The sequence below is a fragment of the Antechinus flavipes genome, chromosome 4 (genome assembly GCF_016432865.1).
Source record: "Antechinus flavipes isolate AdamAnt ecotype Samford, QLD, Australia chromosome 4, AdamAnt_v2, whole genome shotgun sequence".
Classification (NCBI taxonomy): domain Eukaryota; kingdom Metazoa; phylum Chordata; class Mammalia; order Dasyuromorphia; family Dasyuridae; genus Antechinus; species Antechinus flavipes.
In genome coordinates, this window is record NC_067401.1 from 297,287,696 (window position 1) to 297,312,688 (window position 24,993).

Sequence of the window (24,993 nt, forward strand, 5' to 3'; positions counted from 1 at the left end):
AAGTGTAATGTGTCCAGTGGAATTGGAAATCTATTAAAGTCAGAGCAGGCAGATAAGTGGGGTCCAAATACCACCAGACAATTGTTGATATGATAATTCTCAGACAGATCTGCCTCATTCAAGAACCTCTTATATATACTTCTTTCTTAGAGAACTTTCCTAAATACAGGTAGATATAAACTCATATGAGAATATAAAGAAGCAGCCAAAAAATGTGAAAAGATCAATAAATATAAACCTCAGGTTCACATAGATTAGGTTTAGTTCTTGCATCTTTGTTTCTTGAGTTGGTACTGTGAACATAGTGGGATAATGTAGAAAGTTTATGAAACTTATTTATTTGGCCAGCATGGTTGTTGTATACATAACCTGGAGAAAGCCTAAAGGAAACACAGGTGGAGGAACTACTATTTTGATTATCTCTTTGGACTGTTTCCTATTGTTATCTGTCCCCAAAATTTCAGTGTAGTTTTAAGCTATTCATCAATACTTACATGAAGCAGAGAATACTTTTTAAAAGAATCACATCCTAATTTTTCTTTTGTATAAATTCAGGTTTTCCTAGATCAAGTTTGCTTTTAAAACAAGATGCATTTGCATCCCCTCATCTTAACCAGTTCTTTTTCCTTTCACTACAGCAAATTCTGTCCAGCTGGCTGCAGAGACATAGTAGGCACTATCTCTGGGAATGTGGTAGAGGGATACAGTGATGTAAGTAATCAATATAAGAAAGTACTTAGGGAAAAAAAATGAATGTTTGATATTGTTTCCTTAAAAGCAACATGAGAGATAGTCAAAGGAGATGGAAACCTTTAATATCTCACACACACACATATTATATATATATAATCTTTTCCCTCTCCAAATCTGGTTTATAAAAAACCACAAATGTAATTTATTTTTTTCAGTATTTTTCTATGTATCTTTTTCTTTTCAAAGAGATCTAGTTAGGGAAAACATTTTTGCACTTAATGGTTCTGATAAAGGCCTCATTTCTAAAATATATAGAGTTGACTCAAATTTTTAAGAATTCAAGCATTCTCTAATTGATAGTCAAAGGACTGAACAGAGAATTTTCAGATGAAGTAATTGAAACTATTTCTAGTCATATGAAAAATGCTCTAAATCACATTGATCAGAAAAATGCAAATTATATTGATCTGAGAAATGCAAATTAAGACAACTCTGAGATACCACTACATACTTCTCAGATTGGCTAAGATGACAGGAAAAGATAATGACGAATGTTGGAGAGGATGTGGGAAAACTGGGACACTAATACATTGTTGGTGGAGTTGTGAACTGATCCAACCATTCTGGAGAGGAATTTGGAGCTGTGCTCAAAGGGCTATCAAAGTGGGCCTACCCTTTGATCTCACAATGTTTCTACTGGGTCTGTATCCCAAAGAGATCCTAAAAAGGAGAAAAGGACCCACATGTTCAAAAAATGTTTGTGGCAGCCTTTTTTGTAGTGGCAAGAAACTGGAAACTTGAGTGGATGCCCATCAGTTGGAGATTGGCTGAATAAATTGTGGTATATGAATGTTATGGAATATTATAAGAGATGATCAGCAGTACGATTTCAGAGAAACCTGGAGAGAATTACAAGAACGGATTGTTAAGTGAAATGAGCAGAACCAGGAGATCATTGTACATGGCAATAACAAGATTATATAATGATCCATTCTGATGGACATGGCTCTCTTCAACAATGAGATGATTCAGGCCAGTTCCAGTGATCTTGTGATGAAGAGAGCCATCTACACCCAGAAAGAGGCCTAACTGACTGTGGATCACAACATAGCATTTTCACTCTTTTTGTTGTTGTTGTTTATTTGAATTTTATTTTCTTTCTCATTTTTTTCCTTGTTGATCTGATTTTTCTTGTGTAGCATGATAATTGTGTAAATATGTATGTATATATTGAATTTAACCATTTTTTAAAACCATGTTTAACATATATTGGATTACATCAAGGGAAAGGGGGAATTGGAACACAAGGTTTTGCAAAAGTCAGTGTTGAAAAATTATCCATACATATGTTTTGAAAATAAAAAAACTTTAATTAAAAAAGAGAGAGAGATCTAGTTATAGGAGTGTTCCCAATATTTGGAGAGGATCCATCTGTATACCAGCATGCAAATTCTCTTGTCTTTACAAAGTAGATGAGAGCATGAGTGTATGGAATTAACTGAGTAAAGACACTCTCATGGGGATATATCTTTAAACTATACCTTAATTGTAGCTTGAGACTTTATAATAACAAGGAGGTATAGATAAAAAAAGTTGCATGTGGTTGTCCCCTCCTGTTTCCCACCACTTATTAATTAGTATTTAAGTACCTCTTTTATAGACAATTTGTTTTTTTATTTCTGGGATAGATTTCCACAATTAGAATATAACCCTGGACTCCCCCAGATAGTGGGAGAAAAGGCCAGTTGGGGGTGAAGGCTTCTGCATTCAGACTGCTCAATCTTGTGTTTTGCAGTTTTTATTTTGCACTCCTTTTACTGACAAACATCTTGTCAGATGGGAGATGACCTTTCTTGCAAGATTTAATGACCCCTTTTTTGCTTTTTCTTATTCTAAGAATCTCTGTTTTTGTGGTCAATACTATCCCATACATAAGTAAAAATAAAATCTTTTAGGTTTCTCAGTATATTATTTGTAAAACTTACAAACATACTGGTAGTGAAATGGCAAAGAGAACTCTTTCTAACACAAAATAGCAAGATGGTCACTATTTTTTGCCTTTAAATGATAGACATACATGATAATTGTATAAACTATACAATTTTGTATGACTATTTTGGATTTAACATATATTTTTACCATCTTTAACATAGATTGTATTACATGCCATCTATGGGAGGGGATGGGGAGAAGGGAGAGGAAAATTGAAACACAAGGTTTTTCATGGGTCAGTGTTGAAAAAATTATCCTTGCATATGTTTTGAAAATAAAAAAAAAAACTTCAATAAAAAAGATAATTTCTTGACCAATGAAAAAAATTTAAATGATAGCTATAAATTGTTCAACCACTCATGAATCCTAAAATCAACTTAGTCTCTCCCTTTTTCAGAAGATGCTAAAATGCTCATTCTGAGAACTAAGTTTCTGAAACTGTCTCTGCACCATAGTTACAGCAACCAGGATGTGTCCAGTCTGCTTTGGTTAGCATCTTTAAAATACCTGTGATGGGAACCTAGACTTTCCCAGACTACTTTTGTTAGTATCTTCAAAGAAGTGTCAACATCTCACTAAACATCCTAATTAATGCCTTTTTTACCTTCCTCCCCTGAGATAACCCCAAGATTATATTTCCTCTATAAAAGATATATGTATAATGAAGATCTTTAAGTCTTTTTTAGGACTAAGCCCATTGTGAGGTATTTTCTCTCCCTCATAACATCTTCCCTTTAATAGCATCTTTCTCTTTACTATGGCTAACTCTAGTTAGTCTAATAACTTTTTTATGGATTTAACCTATCAGTCAAAGGCCTCATGGCATATTCTTTTTATTGGATTCTTCCAAACTCCTTATCACTCCCAGTGTCTATTTTACCTCTTCATTTTGTCTGTAACCTCTTCTCCTAAATAAATATCCCTTTTGGCAAAGAATGGCCATTGTGATTTTGTCACACAAGTATTTTGAACTAGCAATTGTCACTGACCTCATCACCAGTACTTGATTTATGTTCCAGATTTTATATTATAAGTATACATATACAAGTATACATATAACCCTACCCACAAACATACATAACTATATTTATTTATTTATTTGTTCAGTTGGGACTCTTTGGGACCCCATTTGGGATTTTCTTGGCACAGATGCCATTTCCTTCTCCAGTTTATTTTATAGATGAGCAAACTGAGGCAAACACTTAAATGACTTGTGGCTCATTGACCGAGTTCTTTATCCCCCTGTGCTACCTAGCTGCCTGCATATTTACATACACAAACATATCTCCCAGAAGATTGTCACGAAAATTTTTCATAACGCAGTAACCATTCTGTCCAAATAACTAGTCATTTCCTTTCTGTTCATACATTGTTTCCAATCCTTTCATCCTAATTCTTGTCCCTTGGTAACCCTCTTGTTATGAATTCTTCCCAGAGGAAAAAATACATCAGAAAATTCCTCTTCTAAAACATTTAGAATACAATGTACATAAAAAGAGCTTTGGGGTGTGCAAACATTTCTCATTCTAATTTATAATTTTATATTCCTAGAATCTGGTCTTTTAAAATGTTTGACATAAAAGCTTGACATAGCCTGGAGAAATAACTGTGATTAAAATCAAAAATCTTTTGAAGTGTTCAAGTTCCAATAATAATATCATAGGTTAATATATTGAGAACCAGAAGGGACCCTATGAAACTAGAACCCCCAAAAGACCCTAGTACTTTCCCAAGGTCACACAACTAATTAGGAGGATTCAAACTTAGGTCTTCCTACTGCCTACTTACCCATATTTCTCTAATGTTTTGTGGCTCCTAAGTATTTTATATATAATAGCTTAGTTGATCTCATAGTACTATCAATCTTGTCATAACATTTTAGACAAACTTATTTTTCCTGAGAAGGTTTTTTGGTTTTATTTTGTTTTGCCTTGTTTTTAAAAAGATATTTCAGTTATTGGATAATGGATAATTATTTTCTTTTTACATGCCTCTAAGTCTTATGACTAATCTGTGACATTTGGCAGTATTCTGTAGGTAGCTGGTATGTTTCAGAGTTGTTTATTGTAGATAATGTCATTGGTTCCACTTGAAATTGACTAAGAAATTATCTGGCTTTTCTGAGAAGCACCAAGTGCATGCTTGAGCTGTAAAGTGATTAAATTAGAATTAAGGAAATCCTCTAATTGTCGGTATAAGATAGTGACTTCAAGAGCGTTGTCTGAGTACTTGGTATTGTTTCATAGTATTGTTAGTTCATTAAAAGTGAAGGTATTCCAAAAACAGTAAAACAACCTAGAAAAGATCATGGTGACCTACTGCTTTTACGAAAGAATCAGATGTGTGTGGGAAATTTCTAATGATGTCTTTCTTGTTGTGATTGAAATGCTTCCTCTCTCAGTAAGAACCAGAAAAGACCCCATTTTCCAAGCTTTTTTGTTGTTGTTGGAAAGGTTTTTTGGAGGGCAATGGAAGCTTGCTGGGAAGATAGACTATGAAATGGGCTAATGATTCAGTACATTAATTTACCAGCTACAAGTTATCATCAAAGCTCAGAGGACTATGGGGATTGAAAGTGGATCACAACATAATATTTTCACCTTTTTTTATTGTTGTTTGCTTGCATTTTGTTTTTTCTCATTTCTTTCCTTTTTTGCTCTGATTTTTCTTGTATAGAATAATCGTAAAAATATGTGTAGAAGAATTGCACGTGTTTAATATATGGGAGCATTAGTTATTTGGGGGAGGGGCAAGATTTTGCAAAGGTGAATGTTGAAAATTATTTATGCATATATTTAAAAGTAAAAAGTTTTAAAACAAACAAACAAACAAACAAACAAAAAAAGACAGAAAAAAATGTGTCTCATTCTGTACCCAGAGACCATTAGTTCTCTGTCTGCAAGTAGGAGTAGTATCACCATCAGCAGTCTATTAGAATCATGGTTAGACATCACATTGATATATTACCTTTAATATTGTAGAAGTTCAAAGAAACTTTAATGGTAGATTAATCTAATCTCTTCTATTTATATATAAGCAAACTAGGGTCTAGAGTGGTTAAGAGACTCTATACATTGTATTAGTGGCAAAGTCAAGTTTCATGAACCCTCAGATGACTTATTCTTTCCCTTATACTATAGGATCTTTTTGGGATTTAGGGTTACTCTAGTTAGTGAGGAGTAGTAATCTTTGAAATGATTCCAGCTGCTCACTGCTAATAGACCTAGAGAAAGAATCTAAATGTAAAATAAACCAAAAAAAAGAAAGAAAGAAAGAAAGAAAGAAATAGAAATCCTACTTGTGTGGTACTTTATTTTTAATTCCCTGAATGTTTTACTGAGAATCTTAGTACTGTTTCTTCTGTATTTCAGACCTCCTTATTATGCAAAGCAGCAGTACACGCTGGAGTGATTGCCGATGAACTGGGGGGCCAGATCAATGTGCTCAGTGTACTTCAGTCAGAAAGAATTGGCTCATATGAAGGAATTCTAGCCAATGGCATCTTCTCCAAGGTGTAAGTGTCACCATTTTGCTTTTTCTCTCTTATATAGAAGTTAACCCTGGAGGCATAATTAGCCAGCTCCCATTAGAGAGAGCAGAAGGAATATAATGCTTACTGTTTATCATTTAAGAGGAAATTTGTATGTGCCATAATGAGTTCTGATGATTTCCTTTCCTTGTGGAAGATAAATGTAGCTTGTAAAAGGGCTCATTGGCAGTGCTGACATTTAAATTGAGGTGATATAGGTCACACTTCTCCCTGCCACCATTTCCCACCCTCTTTTGCAAGACATAGGAAGCTTTGATCTATTACTGGTTTTTACATATTTGCTAAATTACTAATTAGCTGAGAATGTGCAAAAGATATTGAAATAGGAAATCTGTCAAAATGTACCTTTTACTGCCTTTTTAAAAATTAATTTGAATTTTTTGTTTATATTTTTAATTTTGAACATCTCCCTCTCTTCCAACCTTTCTATCTAGGCTAGAGAAGGCCATCATTTGACATATACATATACATATATATATATATATATATATATATATATATATATATATATATATAAGATATATAAATATATAACCATACTATACATACTTCTATTTGGAAGTAGAGAGTATCTTCCTTCATAGATCCTTTATGTTTGTTTTGAAAATTATAATATTAAGAACAATTTGGTCATTCACATGCTTTTTACTTTTTTATATACTTTTTACTTCTAAGCTCTGTTGAAGGCAACTGGATATATATGTATACATATATACACATACATATACATATATGTTGTGTATAATAGATGGAGAACATGTAGATTTGTCCCTGCAAGCATCTTGAGGATTGGTTTATTTGTTTTTTATCTTTGTATCCCAATACCTAGCCCAGTACCTGACACACAATAGTCATATAATACATGATTACTGAATTGAATTGATAACAGTAGATAACCTGAGGAAGACTTCTGGAAATGAAAGTTAGATTCAAGAGGAAACTGGTAAATAACCTTGTAGTCTAGTTCTACACAAATGAGTATAAATAATTAGTAATAATAAATAATAGTAAAATATATAGGTTTGTCTGTCATTGATTGGCATTTCAAGATCTTCCAAATATATGATATGCAATAAGATTATAAGATCATACATTAGAGCCTTAGATGGTGCTCAAATAAGGCTTCAGATACTGTAATCCCGAACAAGTCACTTAACCCTCATTCTCTTCATCTGTAAAAGAAGCTGGAGAAGAAAATTTCAAACTGGCCCAATATCTTTGCCAAATTGGGTGATGAAGAGTCAAACATGGCTGAAATGACTAACCAGCAATAGGGATGTTAGAGGTTTTCTAATCTGACTCCCTCACTTTTTAAATGAAGAAAATGAAATCCAAAGAGATTGTCTTATTTGTCCAAGGTTGTGTTGGTAGTAAGTGACTGCCTGCCATGCCTGAAATTCTCTATTTCTGTCTCCTTGTTTTCCTGACTTGCCGGAAGTCCCAACTAAATTCTCTACCCCACTAATCATAATTCATTCCCTCTAAGATGGTCCCCAGTCTGTCCCCTCAATTGTCTCATTTGGGCATAGTTTGAAACAGAGGCTATCACTGTCTATTCCCCAGTTTTTATAATCTTAACATCCCTTTAGTTTGCTATTTCACATTTTCTTTAACACCAAAGGCTCAAAAAGATTATGGACTTTTCACAGTAACTCTATTAGAGGTATATTTAAGCTAAGTAACATCCTCCCATTTCTTTAGATCTTAAGCAGTGTGCTTTAAAGCTTAAAATCTTTCCTAAAATGAAACATTTCATAGATAGAGAGATATGTAGATGTGATCATAAGCCAGTTTATGGTGATTTGGTACATTAAGGTTTCATGTCATTTTATGATTTGTAGTAAAAATTATCCTTATCAAATGCTATTGCTTGTGTGCAGTGAGCCCTTAATGTCAGATGTGACTTTGACCTTCCTGGGTCTATTTAGTTTTACATGATCTTAGTACCAGACTGTAGTTGTCATGATCTATATACACACTTGTGTACATTAATATATTATTCCAGAAAGTTAGAGTTAATTGTGGCATCAATTTGTTAGTTGCTACTAATACCAATCTGAACAAAAGAAAATTGCATTTTTTTAAACCAAATTTTGTTAACTAGGGAGCTACCTGTGTAGTCATATATATATGAATGTTCTCCCTGTATAAAGATATTATTTTCTTAACAGTTTTTCTTTTTTGTTATTTTGAACCTGATAACATAAACATTTTCTTATCATACAAAGAACAGATAAAGAGAATGACAGCGTGAGTTTCTATTTCATCCAGTTTGACTTTTAAAAAAATAGATATTAAATTTAATTCAATCCCTCTTCTCTCTTCCCTTCTGAATTTCCTTCTATTCTTTTCTGTGTATTTTTTAAATGTTTCATTGATGCTTTTTGGTACAATAGATAGAATCCTAGACTGGAACAGAAAGATTTCATCTTCATGAGTTCAAACCAAGTCTCAGACTAGTTATTGTCTGTGGCCCTGGGCAAATCACTTAACCTTCTTTGCCTCAGTATGTAAAATGATCAGAAGGAAATGGCAAACCACTCCAGGAGCTTTGCCAAGAAAACCCCAAATGGGATCACAAAGTTGGACACAACTGAACAATTCTTTTTGTGTGTATTTATGTGTGTTACTATCATCCCTCCCACTATTTTCTTCTCCCGTGCCCTTCCTTCCCCAAAAAGCTTCTCTTTTAACAAATAAATAAGTTCAAACAAAACAAGCTTATTCTTTCATTGGATCTGGGAAAAGGCAACATAAATGTATATGTTGTATCTTTCAGTCCCTAAAGTAAAGATCCTACATTCAGCTGGAAGCAAGTTCATCCTCGGTCAATTCACTTCCTCACTTAAGGAGACAAGAATAGATTCAGGAAGAGGGAATACATCCTGGAAATGCTGTATCAGCCCAGTAGAGAGGAAAATAGAAAGAGAAAACCTTGTTTTCTTATATTAGGCTATTTGTTATTCCTAGACACTTCTTAGGCTAGCCACTCTTTTTAAATTGATTGATTCATACTCATGAATGGTAGTCCCATAACTTTCCCAGAAGTATTTGCACTTTTAAAAAAATGATGTTTTTGTTCAGTTATGTTTGACTTTTCATGATTTCTATTTGGGGTTGTCTTGGCAAAGATAGTGATTTGCCATTTTCTTCCCCACTCATTTGACAGGTGAGGAAACTAAGGCAAACAGGATTAAATGACCTGCCCTCAATCACACAGCTAGTAAGCATCTGAGATTGTATCAGGAAAATGAGTTTTCTTGATTCCAGACCCAGTGGTCTACCTAGCTGCCTCCTTTAAAAAGGATGTGCATCCTCATTAACTCATATTAGCAGAATTTCAGATATTCTGATAAAAAGAAGTGAAAATAAATGACAATATGGGAGAAGAAAATTGGGGACCCTGATTGGAGTGGGGTATGGGGTCACAAATCAGGTAAGTCATGTCTGCTAGTCCCCTAAGCCACTCTTTTCACAATTTCTTTCATTTCCTTTTCTTTCTTTCCTTTTTTTTTTTTCAAAGTAGTGTAATGGAAAAAAGGATTGGATATATTGGATTATTTGCTATATAAAGGACGGTGTGGGAGAAAGGGAGATGGAAAAATTTGAAACACAAGGTTTTTCAAGGATGAATGTTGAAAACTATATGTATATATTTTGAAAATAAAAATCTAAAAAAAGTTTTTTTTTTTTTTTAAGGAGTTGGATTTGGAGTCCTGCAGACAAAAATTCATTTCTGACCTTTCTATTTATTAACTGTGACATTGGGCAACTTTATCAACTTCTTTGAACACATTTCCTCTTTTCATTTTCATGACCTGCTTCATGGGGCAGTCATGAAAATCAAAATTAATAATGCACATAAAATATTTTACAATTATTTTGTTTATATTTTTTATAAATTATGTTTATAAAACAATTATACATAATGTTTATAAAATTTTATTAATTAGTGTTAATTATAATAATATATATTTTATATGATGTTATTATTAAGTAGTATGATACTAGGTTTGAACTTAGGTTTTCTGGCTCTAAATTTTAAAAGGGGTATATGTATGTGTGTATGTGTGTGTTTGTTTTACTATTAAAAGTATACTACCAATATATTAGACTACAGTGTACATTATCTATTTTACATTTATTTAGCTTTTTTAAAGGTTTACAAGTACATTTAAAAAATGCAACCTTCCAGAATTTTTTATTAGCTTTAGGCATAAGTCATCACCTTTAATCAATTCCTCAACACTTTTTTCTACCATTTTAGAAAGAAGCAATGGGCAATATTTCCCAAACTCCCACTATTCCTAGTAGAATTGTAAACACCCAGTTCTCTTTAAACCCCACATCAGAGAACAGTCTTACACAATTATTCTTGGCCTTGGCCTTTGTTTAACTGCTTGATTTCTTTTTACAGTGAAATCTCTTACCCCAGACATTACAGATTAATAAAAGTTCGGGATGGGCCAAGGACCTCTTGGCCCAATTATACACAGAGAGAACATTTCCACTGAAGAGTACTTGAAATCTTAATATGTTTAAAGAACATTTTGTTGCAATCTATTCCCCTGGAGTAGGAGGAAAGGGGCAGAATACAGACCAGGAAGGAAGTTCATAAGGATAAGGGACATAGATTCATTATTTGTAGGAACTATCAGAGAAAACAGAAAAGAGCAGAAATCTAAGGACATTTCAAGGGCAAAGAATTACTGGATTCAGGAAGAAAAGTGATTCCTCAGGAAATTTATTTTGATAATGCTCTTGAATATTTAAGAAAGAAAGAAAACTAAATGTGTTATCTAAGCAAAGCCAAAAGGGAATTAAAGAAATTGGTACTCTATCCAAATTGTTTTTTATTGAATGTTATCAGCTCTAGAAGGCCCACCATATGACAGAAGAAAATGCCTACCAATAGATTTTTAAACTATTGGGTCATTCTTGGAAGACAGTTTATTTTGACATCTGAATAATTATACATAATCTTTGGTATTTTAATATCTGAACTAACTTGATAAACAGATAGAGCTTAGTGGCACAAGGCATAAAGCCCAGGACTTGGTATCAGGAAGACCTGAATTTGAATTCTACCTTGGGCAAATATTAATTGTGTGATTTTTGGTAAGTAACTTAACCTTCATCATCCTGAATGTTCTCTTCTGTAAAATAGAGATAATAATGCCACTTGAATACCAGAGTTGTTGTGAGGATCATATGAAATAATTAATATATTAATACTTTGTAAACTTTATTGTATTATGTAAATACTAATTATTATTAGTAGTAGTTAATCCACACTAATTGATAAATGTTAAGAAGCTTCTCTTCAAGAAAGCTCATGTATTTTTCCAGTTAACAGTTCTATGACTTTTATCTGATCCTGTTCTGATACTCCAAAAACTGCCATAATTATTTATAGTTCCCCTCCATGATCATAAGACATATAAAAGTAAGTTCCCTTACATCCTGGACATATAGCTGCTTTCAAATGCATGTGTCTGTCAGTCTTTTACAGAAATGTCCTTACATTTTATTCTTCATCAAAGAAGTAATTTTTGCCATTTGGATTTTTGTATCATAGTGATAATAATATTTTATATTTCTATTTGGCTTTTTCTTTGGAGGGCTTGCAGGTGGAAGGTGGTGATTGGTGGAGGAAGTCAGTATAGGAATTCTCCCTATCTACCACAGATCAACAACCCTTAGGGTCTTAGAGACATTAGGATGTAGTGAGTGGATAAAGAGTTAACTAACATCCTCCTATTTTGTGAGAAGCAACAGAGTACAGTGGGAAGGAGGGTTAAATATGGGATAGCAAGAATTGGTTTCCAAACCTGCTTCTGCTACATGCCTATATAAGTGACCTTATGCAAAATATTTAACCCCCCTTCATCTAAGTTTCTTCATCTGCAAAATGAGGATGCTCTAAAATTCCCTTCTAGCTCTAGATCTATGAACCAGTGTGTACAACAGTTAGGACTTAAATTCGAGTCTTCCTAACATGAGACTAGCCCTCTGTAGGCTATTTCATTTGCTCTTTTTAGTCATCCTTTAAGGGGTGGGTAGTAAAATAATTATCTCTGTTTTCCAGACAGAGATGCAGAAACCCATAAAGGGAATAAGACTGACCCAGGTTAAGTAACTAATTATAGAGCAAAGCTGTAGTTAGTATCTGAGATTTTCAAGAAGAGGGTAGGGATAGTTTTTTTTTTTTTCCTTCCACTCCAGCTTATTGCCTCTTACCCCCAAATTCCAGAAATACTGCATTTATTAATAGTCTATTTTTTTGACGCTCCCCAAATATGTCTATAATGAGTGTAAGATGAAGGGCTTTTTCAAATAATAAGTTACAGATAGGTTTAAGTTACTTGCTCAAGATTATAATGGATGGCATAGTTGGAAGGATAATCCAAGTTACTTTGTGCTGACTCCCATACCCTTTATTGTTGTAACTTATACTACAGTCAGGCAGAAGAGAGCTGCCAACATTAATAAATAAAATGCAAACTTAGCATGTCTAAAACTGAGCTCATTCTGTTTTCCCCTAAACCCTCCTTTTTTCCAAAGTTCCCTATTTCTTTTAAAAGAATCACCATCCTTCCAGTATTGCTGGTTTATAATCTTTGCATTATCATCAATTCCTTCCTCTCCCTCTGTTTGCATATCCAAGCAATTGTCAAATCTTTTCATGTCTCCTTGTCATTTGACCCCATCTTTCCTCTCACACAGCTTCCACCTAGTTCAGGCTCTCATCACTTCTCACTTAAATTACAGCAATATTCTCCTAGTTGGTCTTCCTGCCTCAAGTCTCACCACTCCAGTACATAATATGCCCTTCTGCCAAAGTAATTTTCCTCAAGAGCAGATCTAACCATGTGATGTCTATTCAACCAACTCTAATGGTTTTCTGTTGCCACTAGAATAAAATATAAATACCTTTGTTTAGATTTTAAAGTGTTACACAACCTGGCTTTCACCTTTCCAGTCTCATTGAGCATTACTCTTCTTCTTACACTTTGTAATCCAGCCAAACTGGACTTTTTTTCTCTTCTTCATTTTGTACTGGTTGGAATACACTCCTCCTTCAGCTCTTCCTTGTGATGTCTCACATCCTTTAAAATGCAGACAGCATTTTCTGCATGATGCTTTTCCTGATTCTCTGCCAAAGTCTACTGTTCTCCCTCTTATAGTAAATTGTATTTAACTGCTTTGTGTGTGTGTATAATGTACATATGCATATATGTGTACATGCATATACATGTATGTATATACATATAATATACATATATAGTTATAGGTAAGTGTGCATATTTATTTGTTTTATGTTATATTTATACACACACACACACACACGTTTCCTCCTCCATTAAAATGTAAACTCATTGAAGTTGGGGATTGTTTCATTTGTTATACCTGTATCTCCAATGTCTAGCACAGTGCCTTGCCAAAAATAAATAAATGAATATTTATTATTTGATTTATTGATTCTGGTATTGCAGATTTGGGTTGGGGGTGTTTGAATTAGTTTCAATGGTTTGTCTTAGTAATAATCAATTAACTAAATCATTCTGTTGAAAGTTATCCATGTATATATTAAAAATAAAAAGCTTTAATTAAAAATAAGCAAATAAATAAAATCATTCTTCCAAGAATAGACACACAACAAATACCTCTTAATAGGTCCAAGAGCAGAGGCACAGTAAAGTAAGCATTTTTATTAAGTAATATACAATCATTCAAGAGATAATTTGAAATGTGTGAATTCCCTACTTAAAATATATTTTATTTTTGTATTTTAATTAAATAAATGTGCAGCATTTATTTAATTCTATTTAGTTAAAAAAAAGTCTCTGAATGTTCAATGTTCAACATTTCCCTTCACTAATATTGATTGATGAAAAAAATTGAGCTTTTACTACTTTATTTAGTAGATGCTTGTTGATTGAGTGAGTGATACAATGGGCAGGCAACAGAATTGGGGAAGGACACCAAAAGGGGGAAAAAAGTGATTCTTAATTCAGGATCTTATAGTACATTTTGGAATACAGAGAACTACAAAACAAACACAAACTATAGAACAAAAAACTTAAGTCATCAAGCATAGTATATAAGTGATATTAATAATTATTGTACTAGGAATTCAAAGAACAGAGAAATCTCTTATGTCTGAAGGATCAGGAAACTCATGGAGGAAGTGATATTTGAATTTGGTCTGATGAATGGGATAGAATTGGAAAGTTTGAATTTGGCAAAGGAAGATGAATGTGTGGACAACAGAGTTAGTGATCAATTAGAAAACATTGATTGACTAAGTACCTGTTAAATCTTAGGCATTGTGCCAAAGTAGATACAAAGGCAAAAGTGGAAAAAGTCCCTGCTCTCTAGGAGTTTATATTTTAATGGGAATATATTTAAGTATATGCAAAATGAATACAAGGTGTTGTTGGAAAAGAAGTTGCTAGTAACTGGTGAACTCTGGAATATCTTGGTGCTTGAATTGGGTTTTAATGGATAAAAGATTCTGAGAGCCATAAGCAAAAAGGGGGAGGTCTTCCAGGTATGGAGGACAGCTGGAGCAAAGGTAAAAATGGGAGATGGGAGTATTTTTTTTTTTTAAATTTAATTTTATTTAATAATAACTTTGTATCGACAGAATCCATGCCAGGATAATTTTTACACAGCATTATCCCTTGCAATCACTTATGTTTCGTTTTTTCCCCTCCCTCCCTCCTCCCCCCCCCAAGATGGCAAGCAGTCCTATATATGTTAAATATGTTGCAGTATATCCTAGATACAATACATATTTGCAGAACCGAACAGTTCTCCCGCTGCACAGGGAGAATTGGATTCAGAAGGTAAAAATAACTCAGGAAGAAAATCAAAAATCAAATAGTTCACATTCATTTCCCAGTATTCCTACTTTGGGTGTAGCTGTTTCTGTCCATCATTTATCCAATGAAACTCAGTTAAGTCTCTTTGTCAGAGAAATCCACTTCCATCAGAATACATCCTCATACAATATCGTTGTCGAAGTGTATAATGGGGAGATGGGAGTATTGTGGGTAAGGTAGGTAACTCTTAAGCTAAGAAAAGGGAGAATATATTTGGCATCTGAGTCGAATAGGCTGACAAGCATCAGATTTGCACAGAAAATTAGCTGGAAATTTTGGAAAGTGTTTAATTTCCTGATGAGTCATCAATCTTTAGATTTTATAAGCTGTAGGAAATCTCTAAAGGTTTTTGAGCAAAACAGGGTGAAAGGGGTGTTTTAGGATAATTAGTCTGACAGTAGTATACAAGATGAATCAAGAAAGACTAAAGGTAAGAAAATGAATTGATGTCTTAGAATAGTGAATGAATGATTACTAGAATGTTTTATTAAGCACTTATGCACAAAGCAGTGTGCTAAGCCCTAGGCTTAAAGATAGAAAAGTAAGACAGTTCCTGTTCTCTAGAAGCTTATGTTGTAAAAAGGGAGACAATATAAGAAAGATTTCATCTGTGAGTCAGATAGAAAGGTCTCGTGATCTTTAGGGTACAAGGTTGTCCAGGTCTGACAGGATCTGAACTAATTGAAATGAAGAAAAATAGAAGGATGCAACAGATTGTATGAGAGATGAATTGGTAGGATTTGGTGAGCAATGACAGGAGTTTTCTAAATCAGTCAACAAGCATTTAGTAAGCACCTTTCTTAAGCCAGGTATAAACCTAGGAACTGGGGATACATAGAAAAAGAGAGAATGCTTACTCTTAAGGAGCTAGCATTCTATTGAAAGAAATATGTGCACAAATAACTTAATATAAATGTATTTACAAAGTATTTTTCCAAGGAAGAGGATCATAACAATCCGAGGGATCAGAATAGTTTCCTATAGATGGCTGATACCTAAACTGAGCTTTGAAGGAAGCTAGAAATTCTTAGAGATGAGGAGAAAGTGTATAATTCTAGACTTGGGAGTAACTATGCAAAAGTCTACAAACAGGAAATAGAATGCAGATGGCATCCTTGATTTTTTTTTTTCCTTAGAATAAGTAGGATGAAAACTCATGTACCAAGAATACTGGAAGGGGGCAAGATCCCAGGCCTTAAGGCAAAGGTTCTTAACTTTTTTGTCTTTGACCCCTTTGGTAGTCTGATGACACCTGTAGATGCTTTCTCAGAATAATATTTTTAAATGCATAAAATACATAGCATTACAAAACAATCTAATTATATTGAAATATAATTGTCAGTGTTTTGTTTTGTTTTTTAGTACTCTCTAGGATGATAACTGCAGACTTAAAGAAAATGTTTGATGTAGCCTTTGTGAAAACAAAATAGCACATAAGGCATATAAGTTCAGAGAGTGAATTCAGCCAGGAGTGAAATGAGCAGAACTGGGACATCTCATGAAATAGAGCAAGTCCAAGGCCAGAAAGAAGGGAAAGCAGATGTTCCGATTGATACCAAGGCTCAATATTGATTGGCAATGGCTATGGTACATAGGTGATTTTCTAGAGTAAAATTTTATGGCCAATATCTAGAGAAGGGGGTGGGGAAAAAGAGGGGGAAAATTTGGAATACAAGGTTTTGCAAGGGTTAATGTTGAAAAATTATCTATGTATGTGTTTTGAAAATAACAAGCTTTAATAATAAAAAAATTTATGGCTAAGAGCATCTTTTAAATCTGGAAAAGGAAGATTGTACAACAGTGAAAATATATCAGATAAAGAATGATGAAAAATTTTTGTTCTCTTAACTGAAATTTTAATATTGAGAATGAATGGAAAATTGAGGTCACTACTAAAGGAAAGTATGCTTTCTAAAGCATATCAGTCAGTCAACAAGCATTTATTAAGCTCCTTCTGTGCCAGGTATCATCTAAGCACTAAAGATACAAACAAAGACAAAGAAATAATCCCTGCTGTCAAGGAAATTTTTCAGTTTAATTTGGGAGATGGCAAACAAACAACTATGTACAAAGAAGATATCTATGGTTAAATTGGAAGTAAATGACAGAGAAGAGCCACTATTATGAAGGGAGATCTGGAAAAGCTTCTTAAAGAAACTGGGATTTTAACTGGGACTTGAAAGAATCTTGGAAGGATAGGAGACAAAGATAAGGAAGATGAAAATTCAAGGGATAGGAGATAACCAGGGAAAATTCTCAGAATTTGGGAGATGGTATATTTTATGCACATGTCATTTCATGGCCTTTAGATATCCTTTAACATTTGTGTACAGTGTGTCTACATTATATAAAGTATACATGCTTATTTTGCTCTTGGAGAAACTCGTCTAACAATAAGCATTTTCTTTTTTTTCTTTTTTTTTCTCCTAGTGGTTCTCTGTCACAAAAGCGATTTGTGTTTCCATCCAATGGTAAGAAATATTGTAATAATTTCTTGGAGATTATGAATGTTTATAGTTTCCCATTAGTTACTATTATATGCCTTCTTCATCTTTTGAAATGTTGGCTATTGAAGAGAGCTAAGCAACATTCATTTTATGATGTTTGGAAGAGAAAATTGAGGAAATAACTATAAAAGAAAAAAAGCTTATTAATAACCCATGAGAAGCACTATGATTTATAGTTGATAGAGTTGCCTACTTTAAGTTAAACACACCAAAGCTGTTTCAGGTCTTCATCTTCTCCTTTTCCCCCACCCGAAGTGAAATGAGAAATGATACTAAGGTCAGTATCTGCCACACTTTATCTGAGGAAAAAAGGTAAAGATAATCTCAACACCACTATTTAATTTTTATAAGCAGCTAGGTGGTACTGTGGGTAAAATACTAGATATGGATGTTCTAATCCTGCTTTAGACACTTTCTGACTAAGTCATATTGGGCAAATTACTTAACTTGTCTCAATTTCCTCATCTATAAAATAGTTAATAATAACACTTTCCTTACAAAATTGTTATGAGGATCAAATGAAATAATACCTTAAAGCAGTTTGTAAACATTAAAACACAAGATAAATATTAGTTATTTTGAGCAAATTTAAGGAACTTAACTTTCCTCTAATATTGTTGAAAATATATTGATACATACATGATGTCCATTGGCTTTTCTTCTCTTTCTTTACATCTTTCTGATGACATCTTTTGTGCTGTTTATCTTGTCCAATTACTGGTTACTAATTACAGGCTACTCTTGCCTATTATGCCCCTCTCCTTTAAGTTTCCTTCAGCTTTAATTCTCAGTCTACATGACTTGTTGTCAGAATATTGACCTTTAAAAGATGGGTCTTTATTTCAGGGTGAAGCTTGGAGTCATTGAGGAAACAACTTATTTTCCCAGAGTCAATCCATCTCACTTGCCTTAATTAACATGATTATGTAAACATAAGAGCTTGGTTAAATACTTGTTAGGTCCCTTTTCCCCATAGCAGCATATCAAGATCTGATTTTATATTCTTATAAAAACTTTCTCCAGTATAGTTCTATAGATATATACCCAGATAGACAAATGTACTCACTTAGCTTCTCAGTCTGAGCAGAGAAGGCAGATGTTTTAATTTGACAATGAGATTTTCATTAGTGAATATAATGTGCCAGAGTAAAGGAATACAAACAGAGCCCTAGATAAAAAAGCAAATAATGTATCAACATGTGGTGGGTAAAAGAAGAAATGACTGAGGAAACAAAGGTTTGAACTTCCAAGTATATTGATTTATTAATATAATTTGTGACTATAATTAATATACATTATATATAATATATCATATAATTATATAATTATAATTAATATAAATTGTGACTAATCACTTTCCTCAGTTTTGGCACTAGAACCTGAGAACAGGGGAGACTGACTGTTCTACATTACAATGAATTAAATAAGATCAATTAATTAAAACAATCAGGATACAACATTAGATAATCTGATTTCTAATTGTAGGAAAGAAAGTTTAGGGACTTTTCAGATTGGGAGGGGGAGAATGAACCGATATATTTCCCTGAAATCAGAAAACACAGTATCTCATTCTCCAAAACTGTGAACAATCAAAGGAACGTGGAAACAATAATTCTTTGATTAATACAGGGCTAGTTTTCAGATAGTTATATGAGGTGTTTGAGATGTACAACTGTAAGAAAACTCTTTGCATCAATCTTTGGGTCTGACTAGGTTTCTGATCAGCATAACCTAGGTCTTTAGTTAAAGGGTATCTAAACAACAGGTAGAGGTGGTCCAGCTTCCCAGCTATGCAGGACTAGGTTCAAATAATGCAATAAGGTTTTCTCTCAATTGTCACAATAAAGATTTCTGAGAAGACAGAAATTGGATTAAACCCATAATTGAATAAAAAGGAAACTGAACTAACTCCAGAATTGAATCACAAGATGGAGTCAGTGTGGTACATTTAATTCCTATAATTAAACACTTGTCCTAATCTTCACAATTCCCTCAAAGGGAAGGCTTACTGGAATGCTTTACCAGTCCTAAGGGAATCAGCCAAAGCAGCCTGACATACTCCAGCTTCTAGGACCATTGTCCCCATTCTTTTAAAATTTGATGAATCTTGACCCTGTCAGATCCCTGAGCTCTGACTTCTTATGTAATTAAGCCAGGAGTAGCATCAGGTATCAGGATAAGGTTAAGAGGATACAAAAGGAATCTATGGGATGTAAGATATACACTAAGTTGGATATTTTTATGAACAAATTACTAGACTTCCTAATGGAATTTGGAAGTTGACAACACAAAAGTGTATACATTTTTTTTTTTCATCATTTGGGCAGGTGTTTTTTTTTTTTTTTTTAATAGCTTTTTATTGACAAAACATATACATGTGTAATTTTTCAACATTGACCCTTGTAAAAATTTCTGTTCCAATTTTTCCCCTCTTTCCCACCCCCTCCCCTAGATGGCAGGTAGTCTCATACATGTTAAATATGTTAAAGTATATGTTAAATACAACATATGTATACATATTTATACAGTTATCTTGCTAACTGCATATCTTTAAACTACTTCAGTATCCATATGTTAAATACAAGTTTGGATCATTCAAACAAATTCATTTATTCTTCCAAATTCACCTAAGTCACTTGAGTCATCCCTATCACATCAATAACCAGAAAATCAGCTGAGTAATTCTAGACCAATAAGAGGTTTAATTCTTAGTTTGCTTTCTTTCACTGTTCATCACTAGATCTGTACCTGAGTTATACTGTTCTTTTATTGTAGGGTGTAATAAATCTCTGAGTCTGGAACCTGCCAAGCAAATCACAGCCTCTTCTTCCTGGCATTGGGTCAGTGAAAACGGAGAAGAGATTCATTGGTCTCCTGCCCAAGCACGGCTCCAGGACCAAGGACCATCATGGGCTTCAGGAGACACTAGCACCAACCACAAATCTGGGGAGTGGCTAGAAATAGATTTAGGCGAGAAAAAGAAAATAACAGGTATCTAAACACTTAAAATTAATTTTGTAGGTATAGAGGAGGGTGAGAATTTAGGAATCCATTTCATAATAGGCTGCATTGAAATAATACTTTTTGATTTACATAATGTCCTTCTTTGAAGCTTCTAGACCTGCTTAATACCTTCCCTCTTTTGAATAGCTTCAGTTTATCCTGTATGTGTCTTGTTTGTAAATAATTCTTTGCATCGTTTCCCCCATCAACATAAGCTCATCAAAACCAGAGACTGTCTTTTGCCTTTCCTTTTATTCCAAGTATTTAGCACAGTGTTTGGCACATTGTAGGTACTTCACAAGTACTTATTGACAGACTACTAATGGACAAAGTGCTTTACAGATTTTTTAAAATGAAATGACTCTTCAAAATCTCAATGTGTGAGAGAATGAGGGACATGTGTTGGGTTGGTTCCATTTGTCTAACATAATCAACATATGTTTCAAGATGAAAATGAGAAGATAATTCAGCAGCTCTTCAATTTCATATATAAATTTTAGATTATTAAAAAAAATTTCCTTTGCTGTATGAAGCTTTATATAAAAATACATGACATGAAGGTTTTTCTCCCCCAAGAATTAGGAAAAATTCCCTTAATTATAAAACTGTTTCTTTCCTGAGCAGCAAAATGAAGTTAATTAGAAAGAAACATGTTAATATATTTAAGAAGTCTGTGCTCTATTATAGAAAAAAAAAAAAAGGGGAAGTTTTAGAAGATTTTGAATGTGGTATACGTACCTAAATATGGGGGGAAATGTTTAAAAAGAAAACTAACCAAGAGAAACTATCTTGTTATAAGGGATTAGGACTACAGGATCCACCCAAACAAATTTCAACTTTTATGTTAAGTCTTTTGTGATGAATTTCAAAAATTCCAACTCCAAGTGGAAGACCTACAAAGGAATTGTGAACAATGAAGAAAAGGTAAGAAGAATAACTGAGGTGAAGAATCTGTTTTGGGGAAACTATTCTTCATTTTTAATATGTTTTTGTTGTCATCTTTTGTTTTCTAATTACCAGCACTTTCCAATATAGGGTCCTCTTTTCCTCTCAGAAAACTATCAAAGAAAAAAAAAATTCCCCCTAAAATCCCACTTCAGCAATGTTAACCAACATATATTAAAAAAAAAAGTCTGACATAATATCCAATCTTGCATACCCATAGTGCATCCACTGTCTCTGCAAAGAACCAGGGAGAGGTATTTTTCCATATCTCTTCTCTGGAACCAAATTCAGCCATTATAATTTTTAAGTGAATTTTATTGTATTTTTAAATGTGTATTTTTACCTACTGCTTCTTCCCCCAAAATAAAAACAAAACCCTTGTTACAAACAAGTATAATCAAGCAAAATGATCCCCACACCAGCCATGTTGAAAACAAAACAAAAAAATCATGTCTCGGTCTATTCTCTGAGACTGTCACCTCTTTATCAGGTAGCATGTTTCATATTGAGTCCTCTGGAATTGCAGTTGGTAATTGTGTTAATCAGAGTTCTTGAATTTTTCAAAGTTGTTTGTCTTTACAATATTGCTGTTATTGTATAAATTATTCTCCTTGTTCTATTCACTTCACTCTGCAGTATAAGTTCACACAAGTCTTTCTGTCTTTTGCCAAAACTATTCCCTTTATCATGTCTTACAGTACAATAATATTCCATCAGATTCATAGACCAAAACTCTTTCAGCCATTTCCCAATTTACGCGCATTCCCTCATTTTCGAAACCTTTGCTACTACAAAAAAAGCTGCTATAAATGCTTTTATACATATGAATTCTTGAATCTTGAGGTCAGTAGGTATCCAAGTTTAATCATTTTGGTCATTGTGATTTCACAGTGTTCGTTTCAATTTTTTTTTATTTACATTATTGCTATCATAGTATATATTTTTACCTGGTCCTGCTTATTTAACTTTGTATGAGTTCCTATAAATTCTTTCATGCTTACGTATTCCTTTAATTTTTTCTTATAGTGTAATAATGTCCTATTATATTCATTTACCACAGTACTACTTTGTTTTCCAGTTCTTTTCCACTGCAAAAATTGCTGCTTCCAATAGCTTGGTGGTATATGTGAGCCCTTTCTTCCTATTATTAACCACTGTAGTTATATATCAAGCAGTGTAATCTGAGCCAAGGGATATAGACATTTTGGTAAACTTAGTTTTCAAATGGTATGAGATGATAACTATAGAATGTGTTTTTCAATATTGAAAGAGAAATTAGATACCTTTCTTGATCATATATGAATAAGAAAAGTAGCTGCAAAAATCACATGATCTTTTTTGTGTCATGGATCCCTTTGATGGGCTAGTAAAGTCTATAGAATTCCTCAGAATAAGGAGAAAATAAAATACGTGTGTACTATTCCTTTTGAATACATAACAAAGTTATGTAAAAAAGAAAACATAGAATTACAAAGAAAATTATATTATATAAATTATGTTTTATATATATACATTATATAATATATAATTATATAAAATATAATTACATATTTTTGGAAAGTTCATAGATCTCAAATTTAGAACTGTTCCATAGTCTGAAATATTTGAATTTTGAGATGAATTTCTCATCCCTGCTTAACATATAACATTCCTCTTTTTTTAGAATATAGTATAAATTTCAACAATATAGAGAACTCCTATGGTGGAACCTCCATCTCCCAATTCACAACAGCAATTTGTCTATAATTTTCAGTGTTGGAGAGTTGCCTGGGGAGCTAAGAGGTTAAAAATTTTACAGAAGATCAGAAAGCCAGTATGTATCAAAAGCAGGATTTTATATCTGGTATTCCTGCTACCTCTATCATGCTACCTCAGTTTTCTGCCTTTAAAAAGCCTCATTTATTCAGTAAATATTTCTTTTCTGAGCTACTTAGAGAAATCAATGGGATATACCACATGACTAAATGCAGCTCCTTCCCTCAAGATATTTACAATCTATTATCTATTAGCAGATTAACTTTGATACAGTAAGCTATAAAAATAGTAAAAGGGAATCTTTGAGATGCTTGAATTTTTGATGTTATCTTTAACTTTTTTTTAAGCAACTGGTAAAAATAGCCAATCACAGTGAATTAATATACTAATCAAAATAAAGTTTGAATTTTTAAAAGATACCTAAATCTTTATCTTTATGTTGACTCATTCAGAACATTAAAGTATTTCTGTAAATTAGCAGTGAAGCCTAATTGAATGCAGTTTAAAAAAAAAGTAATTGAAAAAACTCAAAGTTGATTCATAACCCTAAAATGGTAGGAGAGGCAATTTTGTTAATGCTTAGAGTGGCCACCCAGATTACAAGAAAAGTGAAAAGTCAGTTTTGATCTTAAATACAAATCTGAACAGCCACTACCATAAACTAACATGAAGCCCAGGGATTTTCAGGCCAAAAAAAAAAAAAAGAAAGCTGCCTTTGTATGCAAAGGGGTCATGGTAGAAATAGTAAGATGGCTTATGCTTTTTTAAAACAAGTCTGGTACTATTAGTACTCACAGGAATTTCTAATTAATGCAAGTTATCTTAGTTTTATGTGAACTAGTTTCACAGTTAGATTGGTACACTAACCTTTTATTATAAATATACATACACACATACACACACATACACAAGTGGTTTTGTTTTTTAAAAAAAAGAATTGTTCTTATAGATATTTCAAGGTAACTCTAACTTTAGAGACCCAGTACGGAACAATTTCATCCCTCCCATCGTGGCCAGATATGTGAGAATTATTCCAAAGACCTGGCATCAGAGAATTGCTCTGAAAGTGGAACTGATTGGTTGTCAGATTACCCAAGGTAGGACTCATGGAAAACATTAATGATTCCTAATGTTTCCATTGTTTCTTATACTTCAAATGTAGATTTTTTTTTTTAAACTTTTCCCTTCTCCCTTCCTTATTCTCCTTTGGCAGGTAATAATTCATTTGTTTGGCACAAGCCAAGTCCAAGTACAGGTGTCTCAATTGGGAAAGAAGATAAAACTCTTACAAAACCCATCCCCTTTTCTGAAGAAGAAGAAAGAGGTATAACTGAATTACACTTTGATTTTTCATTTTATCTCCTTTAATCATAATAATACCTGACATTTATAAAGTACTTCACAATTTGCAAACTGCACTATACTTATTATCTCTTTTGATTCTCAAAAGTAGGCACTTAATAATAGTATCCCCTTTTTACAGATGAGATAATTGAGGATAGTGATAATGATATTGAGAATAATAATTTGCATTTATATAACATTTTAAGGTTTTCCAAGTTATATCTTCAGAATGACCCTATGAAACAGATACTCAAATTATTATTATATCCATTTTAAAAAGAAAGCATCTGTGGCTCCTCAAGGTTAATCTGGAGAC

The 24,993-nt window shown here is 33.1% G+C and overlaps 1 protein-coding gene across 1 annotated transcript in view; it reads left to right on the top strand.

The window, feature by feature from the left end:
* The window catches only part of DCBLD1 (discoidin, CUB and LCCL domain containing 1), a 103,043-nt gene that overhangs the window by 66,394 nt on the left and 11,656 nt on the right, over positions 1–24,993 (top strand). The window contains exons 5-11 of the mRNA XM_051997613.1: positions 639–711; positions 6,057–6,199; positions 17,554–17,594; positions 20,406–20,621; positions 21,433–21,557; positions 24,283–24,430; positions 24,547–24,657. Of these exons, the coding sequence (XP_051853573.1) occupies positions 639–711; positions 6,057–6,199; positions 17,554–17,594; positions 20,406–20,621; positions 21,433–21,557; positions 24,283–24,430; positions 24,547–24,657 (857 nt within the window). The remainder of the gene's footprint in view (positions 1–638; positions 712–6,056; positions 6,200–17,553; positions 17,595–20,405; positions 20,622–21,432; positions 21,558–24,282; positions 24,431–24,546; positions 24,658–24,993) is intronic.